Raw genomic sequence first — 19,471 nt, 5'->3', positions numbered from 1 at the left:
AGGGCTACCAAATAGGGGAGCCAGAAAACATTAATGAACATAAACAGAACAAAGCTGGTGGTGCACAGAGAGTGAGCCACATGTGAAATTAGTTGTTATTTATAGCAAGTGAAATTATTTAATTGAAAATATTAGAAAAAGGCATCTTTTATTTCATCACAGTCATACGACGATAAAACCTTGTTGAAAGAAAAACGTTACTGTCTAATGGATATTTTTGTGCATTTGGTTTTTATACTCAAATTAATACATAAATTATATGACTTATTTCCTGTGTATTTAACTTTAGTCCATAAGGAGTATTGGGGTTAGAGGAAGTTACTGTAAGTTGCACAGTAAAACAATTCATGTTTTCCATTCGGTCATTACACACCACTCTGGCTGCGGGATATAGATAGCACTGTGGATCAAAAAAGCCGATACAGGGCTTTCAGGGAAACAGAAATACCAGCTTAGCAGGATGGGTGCTGGGAAATTTATTCCAGTCACCTGCCAGATGGCAAGAAAATTTCTGGTTTGTTGCTTCTAAACCAACTTATTCAATATGGAGCCAGAACAGTGACAGTGACAGTCTTTGGCACTGAAAAATAAACTTTGGTACTAATAAAATAGAACTTAGTGCTAAAAACACTTAGAAACTGAGAAATAAAACATTGAGAAATTACAGAAAGCACTGAAAAAAATGTATTAATATTGAAAAAAAATTACATAATGGCTTTTCTCCAAATTATCACAATCCACGGTGCTGTTTTAGTCACTGAATGAAACAACTCTGGCAATGAAAGCAAACCTACATCAACAAAAACTGAGAAGATTGCAAATGTTTTTGTTTTAATTTTTCTTTTAATGATAAAGTTTTTTTTGTTCAGTACAAATGCCAATGTTTAATTCCTCAGTTCCAATTTTGTTTCCAGTCCAAATGTGTTATTTTCCAGTGCCAACGTTTAACAGTCACTATTCTGGCTCCATAATCCAGCAGCCACTACAACTTTAGTTTCATTCAGTTTGACTGTTCAAACAATGAAAGTGGCAAGTGCACAGCTGTTTTTTCTCTCTTCTGCTTGACCAGCTGATCCAGAATTAAAGGCCTTTCTAAATGTTATTGTTCATTTTAACATTCCTCCTAGGTGTGATAGGAACATGATGTTCCACACAGTTGCCATGATGATGCTGCAGGCTTTAACGGTTTATACTTCTCAGCAAAATAGCACAACAAAAACAAGGAAAGGCAGATATCTAGACTGATGACAGCACAGTTGATTCAAAAACACAAAGATCTGTATGTGTTCCAATTCCAGCACTACTGACTGGAAATGCATCAGTTAATATTTCTGAAGTCCAACCCTCAACAAAGTTATTCAACAACAGATGTATCTGAACACTAACTCCTTGTGTTCTTTCCTTTCATGCTTGACAAGCCTTCTGGAGAGTAAACATCTTTTATCCAATTAAACCACTTTTATAATTTTAGTGTTGATTGCTCATGTTTTTTTCCATAAATGAAAAACATCCACCAATTTGCAGGCAATATGCTTTGTCAACATAAGATCAAAATATCTCAGATAAAATGTTAAGTCTTGTCAAACTGGAAATCACTCAATGTGATCAGTGATTTTATGTTAAAACTAATTCCATGCAGTTTTTCCTTTAATGTTGTTGCTTTAATGTTGTTGCTCAAAACGTGCACTTCATCACTGAACTTACTGGTTTGGGCAGGTCTAGATGTAATTCTCTCCCTCCCAAGAGGTGCATCTGCTACCTTGACGAGCACTTTGATTTGCACTTACAAACTTACACAGGCCACTAAAAGTTACTGAAAAGTTAAGGTAAGTGATGTTTCCATACTCACAATGTTTTTCCCATCTTTATACTGACCCTATTTCCAAACTGCACAAACACCATGTCCTTAAAGAGTGTTTCAGTATACAGTACTATGGACAGAAAACAAAACAATATTTCAGTCTCATACAAAGCATGTTCTGTTACAAACCAGACTGTCTGTCACTGTGTAGGTTCAGTCAGTGAATCAGTCATTCAGAAAACCAGTCAGTCAATAGTGTGTGTCATGTCTACAGGCTGATTCGCATCAGTGGAACAAGGATAGCCATTCATTCAGTCTGTTCCCAGTTCTACATGGCTGAGCAGTACTGTCCTGTTCATCCCTTGAGCTTCTCCCAGATATCAGGCATCACAACCAGCCAGTCAGTTCAGTTGGTCAAATGCATGAGACAGCTAGAGAGATGACAACCTTCCAGTCAGTCCAGCCTGACAAACCCCAGGAACTCACAAAGTGCTTTGAGCAACAGGGACAACAATAAAGACTGAGCACATCATAGACTGTAACAGCTGTGGCTGGGCTGCCATCTGTGAACAATCAAAATCACTATATTCAAAATAACAAAGCAGCCCAATGTAAAAAGGGTTACAGAAGTATTGCTGTCATTTTTTTCTTACACAATCATAACCTTAGATTCGCATTGTATTTTGTAAAAGTTTTGGAAATTTGCTTAAACCTGCACAGCATTTGAATGGAGATAATTACTAGGAATACTGGGAAGTCAGTCTTAGAACAAACATAGATATAGAGGACAGAGGAGATATATATAGTTTTTATTGGCTGTAGTAGTCCTGTTTTGGATCCCAAATTAGATGACTCAAAGCTAGCTTCACTGGGTTCATTTGCAATTAAAATAATAAATTATTTGGGTGTAAAAGACAACTCAACCTGGCATCATCACATCTATGTAGAATCATATCTAGAATATTTTAACACTAGCAACATATACAGGCACTGGTCATTTTAAGCTGTTACAGTACAGATAAAGAGCTATGGTTTGCACAGTGTTGCTGACAGGAATATTAAAAGTAATAGTGGATTTTCTCCTTCTCTTCCTTTGCCCCACCCAGTGTGAGGTCATGTGTAGTCAGAAAAAGCTGATAATTACAGCCTATTCAAAGGGAAAACAATAACAGATGAAGCACATTATTACATTACACATTATTCTTGGTGAGGGAAAACTGGACATGTGACGGAAAACTGGACATGTTTCATTCTGGTCTGAGAAGATCCCACCGCCTGTCACCTCATCACAGTAATCTTTCATTTTATGTTTATTAAGTCACCTGCTGTGTGTGATAGTCTGATGTGGTGACTATGAAACATAAGAGCCAGTAGTCCATGGTGGTAAATATTATTTTAATTAGTACATTATTGCCACACTTAAGTTATATTATTAAAAATATGTTATAGTAATATAGTAAAAGGACAAATTTAGAGCAACAGCAATTTCTACAATAAATAAGAGCAGATATTAACTTAGCAAAATAGCAATAGTCTCTGGTAGCAAACATAAATTCTAAATAAAATAAAATCAATAACTTCTGAAGTTTAAAAAGTTTCAAATGAAATCAGTCACTAATATGGATTCATTCCTTGTTCTCCTCTCTCTTACTGCTAATATGGATTCACTGCTGGGCAGGAAACACTAGTACAGGCAGGAAGGGCCAGCTGACATCGCAGATACATAATCTATAACAACCTGCACATTTTTTAGGTTTGTGGCAAAATGGACAGATAGTTAGCGTACATACAGCAAGCTTTAGTTTAGGCTTGTTTATGGGAATTAGCTCTTAGCCTAACAAGCTTGCTGTACTTAACAGAGTCCCAGGAGGATGAGAAGCTGCAGGCACAGCTAAAATAGTGCTCATCTGCAAGTTCAGTCTTGTTTAACGGGTGCTTTTTCCTTGCAAAAGTTGTATTTCATGTACAGTAAGCCTATCTGCCCTGCTGTCCACTCTGTGTGTGTGGATTCCTGCCTTTGGTGAAACACCAGCACAGAGAGTAGAAGAAGGCAGAATGGCTTCAGAAAATGGATTCTGCTTCAAGGAAGAATTGTATAACTGTGAACCTCCTATAAAAATAACACTTCAACACAAATTCTCTACAGTTTAAATTGCTGTCATTGTCTTAAAGTGTGTTAAAGTGTGGCTGGGCAAAGAATATGAAACACCATCAGAAAAAATATCCTGTTCAACCTAGTCTAAACAGAGCCAAAAGTTAACCTTGTTGAGAACAAATATTGGTGAGATCAGCTGACACTACAGAAAAACTACAGACAAAAGGAATTTCTGGCATCCCCATTCAGACTGACCTGGAAAAGACAAGACAAAAAATGAAATACTTCAGTCCCCAGAGCCTTCACAGAGGCCAGACTATAATAAGGTGGACGGGGTTTTGAGGGGCTATCATATGAGCTGTTTTCTGACACCTGCTGCTACATGTTCAGTTAAGATTAGAACAGGTACCACAATGGTTATTGCTCCAGAGGGACTAACAGAATTTCAGAAATAACAAAAATAGAAACAACAGGAATCTGTAACTTCTATGGGTTATATTTACATTAAGCTATAATGGTTGAGACAGCTCACTCTAAGAATCAGTTCTGGCTTTTATACTTGGTCTATGTGCCAATCCTCTCAAGAACCAGAGCATTGTGCAGTGGAACACGGATGAGGAATCACACACGTAAACACAAGAAGGCACTGACCATTTTGTCTTTCAAAAGGGAGGTTCACTGAACCACAAACTTCACTGTAAGAACAATGTAAACCAAAAAAAACCTCTAATTTGAGGTGTTTACATATCTCTGTGTAAAACTGAATTAAAATATTTTGCTGAAAAAACCTGAAAACAACTCTCAGTACTTCTCATGTCAACAAATCAGCAAAAATGTACACTGAGCAGAAGATGAACATAAGGCACAGCAAAGTAATATGGCAGCACACATTATAATGGTAAACAAAGTCATTGACACCAAGCATACAAACCAGGCCATATTAGTCCGTGAAAGAATATGCAATGTTTATCATCCTAAAAATATGCCTAACAGGGGGACTGTTTTTTGGGAAAATGTCAAAATCCAGTAAATAGCAAGAGGGCGTCAACCATTGAAAGATGCCTTAAATCATTACAGTTGTTCTGTAAGAAAAATTAAAACAGATCTATAACGGGTTGAGTAATCCACAATCTGAATGAAAAAATAAAATGTTATACTAACTGAAGAAATATCAGAGACACCACTAACCCCAACCTTTCTATCACTTGCCTATTTTCTCTTGGACTGGGTCCGTCGTTATCACATTATCATATCACATATTATCAGATTTAATATCGTTAACTCATCTACCCTACAGCTGATTCATCTCTCAAAGCAACAGAGTGAATCAACAGTCAGTGCCAAGTGCAGGCTGGTTTTGAAGTGCTGCACACTCACATCGATCCACTTTAAGTCAAAATGTGTATATGAAATTAGTAAGTACATAAAGCCATGAAATGTAAACCTCTACTCCTGCCACCCAGTTACAGACACACACACTGCATGAAAAGGAGTTTCTACATTCCTGAGTCTTTGTGTTGCTATTGCTGGAAGAAGTAAACATCCCTGGAATTTGATGGAGAAAGTGAAGGAGGCAGTATATAAGACTCCTGTTAAACTTGTGCAAGCTTTGACTGGTTGGCTGTACTAATGACCTACCTTTCTGGCAGCCTTACAACATGTGGCCAACTTTTCTCAACCAGAATTCAAGACATGTGTCTTTTGGAAATTCACTCGCTATTGCTTTGTAAAGCTGACTCCTGTTCATCCATAATAAAACCATGACTTTATGAAGATGTACCAGACACTCTGATCAAAACCCAAGCACACTCAACAGTATAACCAGAGGTCAGTGAAAGTAATGAATTGATTAATTGCTATACTGGATTAGCCCACGTACTAAATAACCATCAACTACCAAAAGTGGCTGGAGATCAGTAGCAATAATTGTTATGTTAATAATTGGTTTGAAATGTCAATTTTGGAAATGGAGAGAAAAAATAAAATATTGATTATTAATTTAAGCAGGACAATTTTTTCCATGTTACTAAGAGCAAAGTTTCAAATTTGTAGCTGGCATTTACCTGCTATCTGTGGTGTGTGTGTGCCATGCCATTTTTCTTTATAATGGGAAAATGACAAGAAAAAAAAAAAAAAAAAAATATATATATATATATATATATATATATATATATATATACACACATATTAATATTAATAGAAATGTCATAAAATGTACCAAATGTTAATGGTTTTACTTTTTTACACTATATGAAGCTTGTTAAATACCCAACAAATACAGAAGTTTCATAAGGCAATTACACATACAAGTAATGCAGAACTCAAGCTATAAATACAAAAAGACAAAAAAAAAAAAAAAAAAAATTCCAACAAGGCCCAAGTATTTAGCCTTGCTTTCTCCTTTCATTGTTTTTGTTGTGTGGTCAGAGTGAAATTATGGAAAATGAACTTTTATAACTAAACATGAACTATTCCAACCAAATCCACAAAGAAGAAACTCATGTCAGTCCCTGGACACAGCTCATCCTGATCTGATGGTGTTAACAGAGCACAATTAAAGGCCACATAATTACAGTAGGCACTTTAACACAGCCAAACCAGTAATGTTCTTTTCCAGGAATTCCAGGGATGGGTGTGACTGTTCACTAAAAGTAGTCATGGATGTGCCCAGTTTACAAAACAGTCCCTGTAATTACCAGGCCTGAAAGGCTCTGGGTTCTGGGTCAGGGGGTAAAGAGTGCATTACTAGTTGTGTATATCATCATTTGTTATGACTTTAGTTGTGGTGGGCTGATATCTATGAGGTCCTACACCTGTTTCATGTGTAATCCCAACTTGTATATGCATAAGAAATTTTGACTCAGGAGGTGACCACTCAAAATCACAATGATGCACTGGGTTTCACCATAAACATAAAAAAAATCATGATACAATTACAAAAATATATGAGAATCGGATATATACAGAAAATATATTGCATTCTCTGTTAGCGCCATTAGTTTTTAGCATGCTATTAAAAGTCTCTTAGTGTTAGCAGCAGCACGACAATATGCCAAGAGCATTTCATGTGTTAAAGATTAAGTTAAAGATTTTAACATATACAGTCACTGATAGATGGGAAGCTGCTGTATATAATTGTCTGCCAAGTGTCAAATAAAAAGATAATAATATTTGATTTTTGATGTGATTTTCCTAAAGCACAAAATTAATTTCATGTCACTATAATTGATCCTTGACACATATTTGTACTAAATGTTGTGGGAAAGGAGAACATTTCTAATTCAATTTCAAGGGATTTGAACAGACAACAACATTATCCCAAGCCAGCTTCACCAAACTCCTGATTAGGGCGTATCAAGTGAGACAGTTGGTGTCTGTACTGTTTGTATATTATGGTATAAACCTAATCATAGAGATTAGACACAGCAGGAACTAGTAGTCACAGGGATTTCTCATGCCCTAAGCACTTGGTCACACAAGTCAGACTGTCTGGATAACATGACCTCTCTGCTGGAGCCAGGCTCCTCTTACTTTGATTTACTCTAACAAATCGCCTTTGTGGTTGTTCTTTATGTGTTTTGCCATGTACTGTACAACTCCACTGTATGGTACAGGTCCTGTTGCCAGGTAATTTAGGAGGTAGAGCCACAAAGCAGTTTTACAAGCTATGTCCTCCCCTGCACAACACACTTCACCTAAATCGCAATGTTATTAAAATTACTGAAACAACCTTGTGGAACAAAGCTTTAGCACCAAGCTGCTATGTATCCATCAACACATACCCATATCCCCTGTACGTCACATCATTTGCTGACTTCCTCCCCCCCCCTTTCACTCTTATTCTACTTTTCTGCAACCAGTAGAATCTGGGTATTTCTTACATATTTTTACATCAAGTTAGTATGTTTTGTTGGTTTAATAGTATTACTGATTTTAAAACACACTGCAATTCTGGTTAGTGCATGATGCCTTTCAGTGATATATACCAGACAGCAGCCACACCAGCAAACCTTGCTGCAAGACATTTACTCATCGTCTTCTATAGTTGTTGATGGGAGATACTAATGTCAAAAATACAAACCTTTGATAAACATTAATTTGGAAAATGTTTTACAGTATCAAAAGCATCAGCATCATTTTTTTGTGTGTAAACATACACACACTGCTCTCACCATGTAGCAGCAGCTCCTAAAACAATGTACTTGTTTAACAATATCTTGCTAAAAACAGTCTATGAAGGGTGTTGACTGATAAAACCTAATGTTAGATTAATTATTACATTCTTTCTTGTCTCCTTATTCACTGCTTCAGACATTTCAGAGATCCCAAGACCTTGAGCAAAGCAATCTGAATAATCTGTACCAGTAACACAAGTTACTAAAATACCTACTATATGTGTCAAATTAAAATATTCAGTATAATAAACTATCTTTATACAAACTTAGCCAATATGACCTTATGAAAAAGTAGACCTGGGCGAAACATCGAAAAATATTATCACATTATATATTTTTCATATTGATCAATAGAGCCCAACCGATATGGGTTTTTTTGGGCGGATGCCAATACCGATATTACGAATATTAAAAAAAAAAAAACTGATATATCGCTATTATTTGTGTATATTACAGTACAGTACCAGTCAAAAGTTTGGATACACTTGCACAGACATTGGCATTTCAATTTATGTGTCCAAACTTTTGACTGGTACTGTATATAGAATACAGTATACATAAACAGAATATATATACATAAACGCATTTTAAACGCACATTAAAAAAAAAAAAAATGTTAATATCGGCGGTATATTCGCCGATACCAATATATCTGTGATAGGCCCATATCGCCCGATAAAATTGGCAAAACAATATATTGGTCGGGCTCTATTGATCAATACTGATAATTAACGACATAAATCACAAGGTAACTGGCTCCAACAACCCCATGGTCCTCTCTAATGATAATGAAAGGATGGAAATCACAACACAATAATTTGACACTCTCTGCAACAACCATGGTGTAATACTTATACTCATGGTGCCTATGTAATTCTGCTGTGCAGCTACTTGTCAGTTATCGTGACAGAAGCGTGTAAAGCTGCTCTTCCACTTTCACCTGCAGTCTGTATTAAGCTGAGGCAGCACTGTTTGTTGAAAAAATATGTTTCCGTCCTGAACTTTATGTCCAGAGTTAACATTCATTAGCTCTTAAAAAATTGGGTTTCCGGTGTTCTAACTGGAATCACGTCTACAACTATAAAATATGAAATTGCACTTGCAATGTCCCTGCCTCTATTTGGGCTCTCATATCACATAATCCAACTGAAAAGGCAAGTGCCAGTGCCAGGATTTGAACTAACCACCATGAGGCTTGTTAGCAAAGTTGTTGCTTCTGCTGCAGCTTAAAATCACAGACTCTGGCCTTTTGTGTATTGGGATTGTAATGTTATTTTTGCAAATAAGAAAATATTTATTGTTAATTTCGTCTTTGTCGGCACATAGAGGAGATATATTTTACAGCAGATATCACTCTGCTGTTCGTCCAGCTTTAAAAAGTCTGAACCATTTCAAACCACTGATGTTTTGTCTCCCTTTGACATAATTTCCTTGTCTTGTGCAGAAATCTGACTCACATTTGCACATTTTCACCTTTGTAATAATGTGTGTTTTCCTTGTTTTGGCCATAGATGTGAGCTATGTAACCATATCACTGTGGTGCTGATGCAAGGTGACAGATGAAAAACAGATATATTAGAAATTGAAATAAGCATTTTCTTGTAAAAATTATCAAGGCTGTTTTATTGTCCAGCTCTATTACAGACTGTGGAAGGACTGTAGACTATCCCTGGTCTTGGTCCAGAAAGCTAAACACAATTTAACACTTAATAGCACAACGCCATAACACAATCCAGCTACAACATATAGGACATACTGTGACAAAGCAAAAACTTTTAAGGTTACGAAGAGATGGTTCATTACTGAAAACCCTTAAAACATCAGTGAGGCAGAAACTGAAAAAGTCAAGTTCACATCAAGAAAATATATGTTTAAAACAGCTTCACATTTAGCACTAGAAAAGCACTGCGTAAATAAACACTGGATCAACCACAGTCAAAACCAGCCAGAAACAGGAGTGGGAGGGGGTTGGGGCCGAGTCCACAACTCACTTGCTCTGTGTTGGACTCTCCATAGTGTCTCTCCCTGTCTCTCCCTGTCTCTCCCTGTCTCTCCCTGTCTCTCCCTGTCTCTCCCTGTCTCTCCGAGATACACTGATAGATTCTACCACTAGAAGACAAAAGCAATGAAGTTTACAAATTTGTTTCCATACACCCTTCTTATTGTGACTCAGTTATTGCTATATAAAAAAAAAAAAAAAACACAAATATGTCAGCATGTGCACTTGACTTTTGTATATTATATTAGACCATGATGTACCAAATGATAATATACCAACCAAATGACCATAAATATAAAAAGCAAGCACTGACATATCAAACATGTGGTGGCTCTAGTGGCAGGCTGAACAACAACCCTGAAGACAATACAAGTTTAATGTGTAATCTTTTCAGCTAGGGGTTCACAAAAGAAAAAATCCTTCCAGTAAATCCCAGAAGTTCCACTTTGTACTTTAATGATGTGCTTTCATCTCCTCAGACCACACAAAGCACCGGAAAACATCCCCCATGATGTTCGATGTGTGACCGTGTGTGTGGGTTTGTGTGTTTGAGAGGGAGAGAGAGAGTTTGTTTCCCAGCATGCACGGACATGGCTCATCTTTAGAGGAAGCTTATGTGTTATGAACAAGACAAAACACCCAAACCGGATTCCAAAAAACAAATGAGGGAAGTAAACACTGAAGAATGCAGCCCCCACTGTCACGACTAAAAAACACTCCACTTTCCCAGAGAGGAAAACAGGCTTTGAAACCTCTTTTCTCTGTAACAGTTTTATGAATGAGTTCAGACTGAAAGCATGTCTTTATATTAACTCAACAAAAACAAGGCTAACACTTCTCCCTTCCGGTATTTAATGTTCTGATGAATGAATGGGTCTGAAAATAAAATGCCTGTGAATACAAAGTTGACTTTCATGCCATCACAGCAAAAGGGCTGTGAGCAAGGCACACATCCAAACAATAGATCCCTGATAAGATTACTGAAGCTTGATACAAGGTGGTATCAGAAAGGACCTAATAAAATCATGATAATATGGCCCTTAATGTTCACAGTGTTTGCTACTACTCTTACAAAATCAAGTAAACAGAAATGATTCCAAGTATAACAGGAACAGGGTTTACTATTTTATTAATACATACTACTTAACACAGAGGAGAGTACAGTATAAACAGTAAAACAACCTCTGATCTGCAGGTACTGCTGCCACCAGACCACCACTTGAGCACTGTTTGCTCAGCCAGCTCAACCACTCCAGCTATCAGCCATCGTCACTTTAATGAAACCTGGTTTTACTACCACCAGACGTCTCCAATAAACTGCCTAATAAATAGCACAGCAACACGGGCTGAAAACAGGAGAGCTCATGTTGTCCAAGATCAATTCTGTTTTAAAGCAGCAGCAGCAGCAGCAAATGATGGCCCATTTGCCCTGGTTGACACACTCCCTCTGGAGCCCAGTAGACCGCTTATGCGCCATCAGAGGGGGTCATTCTCCATTTCATCTATATTGAGTATATTTAGACTGTCTCAACAAAACATCAAACCTATCAATTAAGAAAATGCCATTAATCCTGGCTCAAAGTGCCTGATCAGAATAATCAGGTTCTGAGCTCTGGCTGGAGACAAACTACAATTGAAAGGCTCTGGGGCAATTGTTGTGAAATTATCTAGACCCTCATATCTCAGGATAGTGGAGGAGTTTACTTTTTTTTTTCCTTTAGAATGCTGAGTTTTTCCCTCTTCTATTTTTGAACTTTTTTGCTAGCTGAACAGAATACGCATTCCACATGTAAAAGAAAATTTGATTTTTCACATCACTATGTTAGCACCAGTTAGTCAAGAGGTAAGTGGACCAGAGCTGTGCTGGTTTCTAGCATGATGCATCTGCAAACAAGCAGAATGTAGCCCCAGTGCTTCCATTAGCATTAACTGTAGTTAAGTAGCAGCCGCAGCAGGACAAGCAGTATTAATAGTAAGGATTACAAACTTTGTCTGGGTAGTAGTAGTAGTGATAATACTAATAATAAAAAAGTAATGTAGTAGCACCAGCACCACATGGTTCAACAGTTGAGGTAGTAGTAAAATCAACAGTAGTAGCAACAGCTGTTGCAGGAGTATATTTCCTGTCCTTCACCAGTCCCAGACATCCAAAAAAACAACATGCTTTAGTCTAGTCTCTTTACTCAAGGTGGCTTTTTATCAGAAGAAATTGTACCGTGCCATTACACTTCACCGCCTTACTACTGGACATTTGTGCATCAGATATATATATATATATATATATATATATATATATATATATATATATATATATATATATATATATACAATGTCGGTGTTTCTATTGTCAAACGTGCAACTGCATTGTGTTGTGGCCTGAAGTCCAAGAAGTGACAACCTAAAAACAACAACACTGCTCATGGCAAATTCTGTTTATGATGGAAAATAGACACTAGTGGCCACAGAAATTATCAGAATTTGAAATGTAATACCTAGTTCAATCTTGTGTATGGATGCCCTTCCTGCATCCCAGACGCAAATGTAGATTGCCCATATCTTGGACATACCAGGTCACTATTTGTACAATGACTGGTTGCATGAACTGATATTGTGTCTTATCAGGAGAGAAACCTCAGCTTTTTACAAATGAAAGGACAGACAAAGGTTGGAGGGGGGTCTAGATTTTAGTGTGTGCTCTGTATAGTATCTTCCTGTTGACAATAGAAATGATACATACCCTTTTCTGCCTGACATTTCCTGGATCCCGCACCTTGTTTTTCCAACATAGTCCACGTCCTGATTCCAACGTGCCTACACTCTGCCATAAGCCAGGCTCGTGTGCATATTAGATATTTTGGTATCTCTGTAATTTGTCTGCTTATATATATGTGTCTGCATTTCTGTCGATGCTTTGAGTGCGTTTGATAACGATGCTGATGACTCTGCATGTACATTCATGCGATATAAGCGAGTCCTGCGACACTTTCATGTCACAAGACTGAAAACATCAACATGCTGAGTCTGCAGCAAGGCGCCAGTCACCAGGGAAACAATTCAGCCAGACACACACACACACACAGTCAGCCAAAACATATAGTCTGAAATGCACTAGCAAAACAAGCCATCTAAAATGCTGCAGTCATAAACACAAAATTAAAAGGCTGAGTTCACACACATTGCACTTAGAGTAGCTAAATTTACTTGTTTTGTTTAGGCAGGTGAGGACATTTGATTTAAACAAGATCAGGAACAAATACCCAACACAACACAGGTTAATGTATGAGCTATTGCTCTTTTAAGAGAAATCCAGTACACTGTGATACTACAGGTAACCACTCTAAAACACAAACAGATGTTGACATTTTACAGCCAGAAGTTGCTTGACTTGAGGCAGTCTGAACTGATAACTGTGTTTCTCTCTTCCTTCATTTTTTTTACTTACATAAACACCTGGGGTACAATATATTACAGCAAATATCTGCAGAGAAGTCCGTCATGCATAAGATCATCCCACCTCCTTCCTCCTTGCTCCCAGCCACAACACAACAGTTAAAGTGACAAGTAGCAGGACACAGCTGTAGAGACAGGGCTACTCATTACAGTCCCAAACCCACATCTACAGAGAGCAGGCCAAGGGCTCAACTGTCTGCACAATCTATTTACAATTCAAATCCCTGATGAGCTCTCATGTGAGAGTCAACTTACCTTTCTGGCAGTGATTTGAATTCCAGCAGCGGTAGTTGTAGTTGTTGTTGAACATGGTCTTTCTGCACTGAGGGTTATTCTCCATGATGCCTGGACAAACATCGCTGCACTCCTTGGACTGCTTGTTCCCAGCAATGTAATTGTTGAACTCAGCATCCATGATGAGGGACCAATCTACAGAGTCCAGGTAGCACAGCTCAGGGTTCTTTTCAATGCGGATGGCACCGCGGGTGATGTTCCTCAGGTTGTACAGACCAATGTCCTTCAGACTGGTCATCTCAAAGATCACCAGGGCATAGTTGTAGAAGAGGTTACGTCCACGAATGACAGTGAGGTTGGGAAACAGCGTGCTGAGACTGTCCAGCCCAGACACCCGGAATAGCAGCAAGTAGTCAGTGATCATCGTAAGCTTGGGAAAGCTGAGAGAGCGGAAATCGTCCTGGTTAATGTTATTGTTATTTTTGTCACCAATGAGCAGGATTTGCAAGTAGCCCTCCACCACAGTGCAGTTCTCTAGACGCCTAAATTCACTGATATCGTTGCCAATGTCGATGCTGGGCCCACAGACTGTAGGGGGAAAGCAAAAGAGATAAGGGTGAGATAACTGTGTAGCATGTAATATCTAAAATGATCAAAATATTTTAGAACCGATGGGCCCCCCTGGTTATACAAGAAATACATAGCATTGCCTCTGAGTACTTTTACTTTTAGTACTTCAACTATACTTAGGTGCCAATATCTTTAGTACTTTCACTTAATTAAAATTTTGAATGCAGATTTTTACTTACAGGGTATTATTAGTATATACTGGTATCTATACTGTCACTTAATTAAAGGATCTCAGTACTTTTTCCACCCCTGAATGTACTATACAAAACAATATTTACTGTAATTATATTTATAAGGAGATGTTTAGTGAATTATTATTTTTTTTAGTATTGATGGTACACTTGGGCTGGGCTATTGCTGACAGAAACATGTTTACTTTAGGGTTCTCATTTCCAGTGTGGACGTAACATGGTGTGACAAAGTAAATATTTCAGTCAGGTTCTATTCAAGCTTAGATTAAGAGTGCAATAAAGTTTAGACTGCTCTGCCTTCAGGCTATTGTTGCTTTTAGGTCTTCATAATATGACCCTCTTTTTGTTTCACTGTCTCCTTTTATAACACTGACATCAGAGTCATAGAAACTATTCTACTATAAAAGATAAACCATTAAGCATGTACACACAAGAGTTGATCAAATACAGTATATGTGATAGAATAAGTTGTGTAACAAAGGAGAAAATGAATGACAGTGGAGTTTAACAAGTACTCTCCCCTTTGGCACAGACACTGAACCAGCCCAGACACAGCAATTTTACTACCTCCGCTATGCAGAGTCAACAATGGCCCCCATAATGCATTTGTACCTTTTATGCAAAAGAATGTGATGGTGAATGCAATAACCCTGCCTTGAACAAACAATGTAAAAAGGCCTAGTGTTTAGTAGAGGTTGATCAATATGGGTTTTTCTATGACTGATGCTGATTTTTAGAAATCACGGCAGCCAATGGCCAATGCCAATTTTTTTGGGCCGATATGCTGGGCCAATTTTCTTTTACTGGGTATTCTCGTTTTCTGTCTAATAGTCAAGGGTGATTCGAGGATCAGACTTAGGGGTTTTCAGTTCCTAAGCAGAATGTGACATTTATACGGTAGCTTATCCCAAGTGCTCTTTCTGCTTACTGCATCCTGTTCTCTCCTCCTCTCTCCCTTTGTGCTGTCAACCAAATAGCAAACTTAACATCACAATCTATTAACTAACATGAGGTACAAATGCATCCACATTGATTGTTACCATTATTCCTTGAAAACTGAATATTGGGTTGATGTGAGGAATGCAGTCTCGTAATGTCACCTGTGTGCTATTAACATGAATAAACATTTACAACTGTATTTACAAGTGTAGTGACCCCTATAAGAAAACTTTCACACTTCTTTGTATACATTATGATTTAGTGATTTATCTGAAGCAGAAATGAAACATCTGGCGTTTTGATCAAAGGATAGACAAAGGACAGTTGTCTGCTCTTTGATCTGAACAAATTTTAAAAAAAAAATGCATTTTTGTGTTCCTTGTAAAATACATTTGTTTTAACCTCTCAAGTAGTACTTTGTTAGTTAGTGAGACTCAGTAGGCTCTGATTCTATTTCAACAAAAAGATACACTGAACCAAAAGTACTACAAAGGAAAGTACATAAAAAAGACAGTGGATTCTGTTTGGCCTTAAAATAATCCAAACCCGCATCAAGAAAAGTTTGGTAAGGCTTGATAGTGATGACTGGTGATAAGAGGTGGAGTGTTTGCCTTTCCAGCTTTTCACACCCACCCATGTGCTCCAAACAGTACTTAGCCTGAAGCCTCAGCAGCACCCACAGAAACATGGAGGCTATTATCACACATCACCGTGAGGAGAATTTAGACTTCAAAAGCTGGAGGGCAGTGAGTCATGGAAAACTCACACCAACCAGCTAACAGGTTGTCACACTACTGCTTTAATGCCGGTCTATAAAGTTTTACTGTATGAATGTGACGCAGAGAGGTTTGTAAAAGATGATAGGCAGTAAACGTCTTTCTTAATTAGAGCATTTTATAATTAAACTTAGTTGCAGCTTAAGTGTAATTAAATGTTATTTTTATTAAGGTTTTGTCCTAAAGGTAAAATGTGGTAGTGAAGAAATGCACTTCTGGCTACACAGATTCATGTACTAGACATCATGGGAGCTGGACACATTACTGTATTATTTTACAACTAAGTAAAAGTAATGGTGTTACATGTGATAAAATATATTTTACTTTCAATGTACTGACCATTTTCTAATACATGACAATAAAGTGATGAAATGGGGTTTGGAAATCATTATCCCAGTTTAAAGAGAAGAAGAAGTGAAATATTTCTCTGCAAGCCAATGTTCAATATGAATATTTAAAATAGATAAAGAACTTCACGCATAAGATTATGAAATCAGTTACAGAGTGTACTGCTAATAACAAATCACGGGGTGTCTCCTCATCACCACACTATTTTCAAAAGAACCCTGTGAACCTTTCTTTTGGGAATGGAAAATTTTCCTGATGCAATTCAACAGCTTAGCACAAAATGACACATTACAATCCTGGATGAGATCTACAACTTACAAATAGACCCATTTTACATTTGCAAAAAAGACTGTTCTGTGTTTAGCCTTAACAACCTGGAGAAATTTACTATTGGATGAGGAACATAAAAAAATATATGTTAAATTTGTTTTAGTGAAAGTAAATAGGCCCTGTGATGGACTGGTGACCTGTCCAGGGTGTACCCCTGCCTTTCACCCGAGAGAGCTGGGATAGGCTCCAGCAGATCCCCGTGACCCTGGCTTTCAGGAAAAAGCGGGTATAGAAGATGGATGGATGGATGGATGGCTGGATGAAAGTAAATAAGCTGATGTGAATTGAACTTATCCAGTTATTTTCTACAGATCATCACCTTTCTAACAAGACACCAAAAAAGATGCATTAAAACTGAGCTCAGCTATGATAAAATTACACAAGACAGGAAAACCAACACAGTGATGCAGGTCTAACAAGCATCTTCTGTAGGAAAACAAGATTAAAAATTTCCTGATGCAATAGAAGTCTGTTTAGCCCCAAAAAAGGGAAGCCAACTTACACTGCACTTTTTCCCTCTTAAGAGTAATTACAAATGTTATTTGTTAGTTTTAAAAGCTACATACAGAACATGAAGCAACAAGTGCAGGTGGCTGCAGACAGTGATCATCAGTGGCACAGACACCGAGCATCTGCAGACGTTTCTGAGAATCATACACTAAAACTACAACAAAAGACACAGCTCATGCACTATCAATTTCAAGTGCATGTTAATTCAAATTAACATAGGGCTTGCACTCTTTACGGTCAATGTTACGTTTCAGACCCTAGGTGCTTAGGAAGTTGAAAAACATCAGTGTTATCCAATTGTCAAAAGATGAAAGAAAAGTGTCATCCCTATAATATATTATAGTCAGTACTGCCCATGAAATAATATATAAATATTTATTAAAAAGCAACAGCAAACTAACAAAAATGGCCAGGTAGAGCGACCTCTCTCCACTAAAAACACAAAAGAAAGTTGGGCCCTTGTTTTTTCATTTTTCCTAAAGCCAAAAACAAAACAAAAAACCACTACAGACAATAAATACATATAATGTAAAAACCTTCCCAAAGTTGACTGATTTTAATGTCATTTGAAAGCGTACATAAAATACATTTAAATATCAGTTAATTTCAGTTTCTCCATAGAATATTGAAGCTTCTCAAAATTCCCACAACATGAATTACGTTTAAAAGCACACTGGTAAGCAGTATAATATTTGCATTTAAAACTTTAATGGAGGATAACTTGGTTCTAAAATTTAAAAAAAAAAAAAAAGCAGGATAAGAGCTCTAGGGTTTTCAACCAGAACTGTTAAGAGTGTAAGTCTTCTCTGTACTTTGTTGTGGCCTTATAAAATGCTTTTGGTATGATGTATGGCAGGCAGTGTGTTGGTATGGCAGCTGTCTTTCTTTGTAATCTACTTGTCAGTGCACACTGTCAGCAGCCATCTGCAAGCTTGATACCTGTTAATACAACCCCAACACGCAGGCTTGTAAAAAAAAAATGCACTGGCTAGTGATGTTACGTCACCCCAGCCTCACTGCAATGTCAGCATGGCCAACTTTTATGGGAGCTGCTCCTATTACACTTGCAAAAAGACCTAAACAAAAGTTTCTGATTAAAATTTACATCTTGAGCTGAAAATACTGATAGCAGGTGTAGCATCTTAATGGCTCACCCCCCTCTCCTCCCACACTGACACATTTTAAATAGCTGAGTACACAAGCCTATCACTGCAGCTCTGATGAGCCTCTGGATGACATATTTACTTTTGATAACCTTTTCCTGGCTGGCTGCAGCACAGACTGTCCACAGACAATCAAAGGAAATTCACTAGAAGCTCCATAAAACAAGAAAAAGGAAGCAATACTCTCTCTAAGCCAGTGCTTCATTCACTGCCACTAGACTGCAGCAAGTCTGTTTACTCCTCATTTCCATTCTGCTAGTGACAGAGTGCCCAAGGGGGAGTATATTCATAAATACTTTTCCACATGAGAGGCAAGGTGAGAAGAAATGCACTGGCAAGATCATTCTTAACAGATAAAGCTTGTTTGCTTCATCTGAAAACCTGTCTGCAGCAACAGAGCTGAACCTGGTTAACACAAACCTGCCAGCTGCCATTTAGTCCCAACTGATACATAAACCAGCAGCAATGCTGACATTTTTGCCACACAACGAACCTTTAGACAGCCCCACACTGGAGTGAGAATAAATGCAGAATTTCTATGGGAGTACCTCTCTCTCCGCTGGTTCCAGGTTTGTCCTGTGACCACTGAGGCTAACAGTAAACCCCATAACACACAGTTCACAAGCTCCTCACTCTTTCCAATCAACAGAACTTAGTCTGTTTTGCTTGCGAATGTACTTTGGCTTGTTCTATTTTAAAACCCAGACCCTGGTTCAACCCACTAACCCACCCCTCCCCAGCCATGTCATGATGAATGGGATGAATCAAAAAGCCTAGTTTACAGTATAGCTGGAAACCTGGAAAAAATTCAGATGGCAACACAAAAATAT

At 37.7% G+C, this 19,471-nt stretch overlaps 1 protein-coding gene across 3 annotated transcripts in view; it reads right to left on the bottom strand.

Moving 5' to 3' along the window:
• Positions 1-19,471, bottom strand: part of LOC113122326 (insulin-like growth factor 1 receptor) — a 40,132-nt gene that overhangs the window by 18,554 nt on the left and 2,107 nt on the right. For all 3 annotated transcript variants that reach the window (XM_026293594.1, XM_026293595.1, XM_026293596.1), the window contains exon 3: positions 13,776-14,342. In XM_026293594.1, the coding sequence (XP_026149379.1) occupies positions 13,776-14,342 (567 nt within the window). The remainder of the gene's footprint in view (positions 1-13,775; positions 14,343-19,471) is intronic.

Source organism: Mastacembelus armatus, chromosome 3 (genome assembly GCF_900324485.2).
Source record: "Mastacembelus armatus chromosome 3, fMasArm1.2, whole genome shotgun sequence".
In the NCBI taxonomy this organism is placed as follows: Eukaryota; Metazoa; Chordata; class Actinopteri; order Synbranchiformes; family Mastacembelidae; genus Mastacembelus; species Mastacembelus armatus.
The sequence above is the reverse complement of the archived record's forward strand: the minus strand, read 5'-3'. Positions and strand labels throughout refer to the sequence as shown.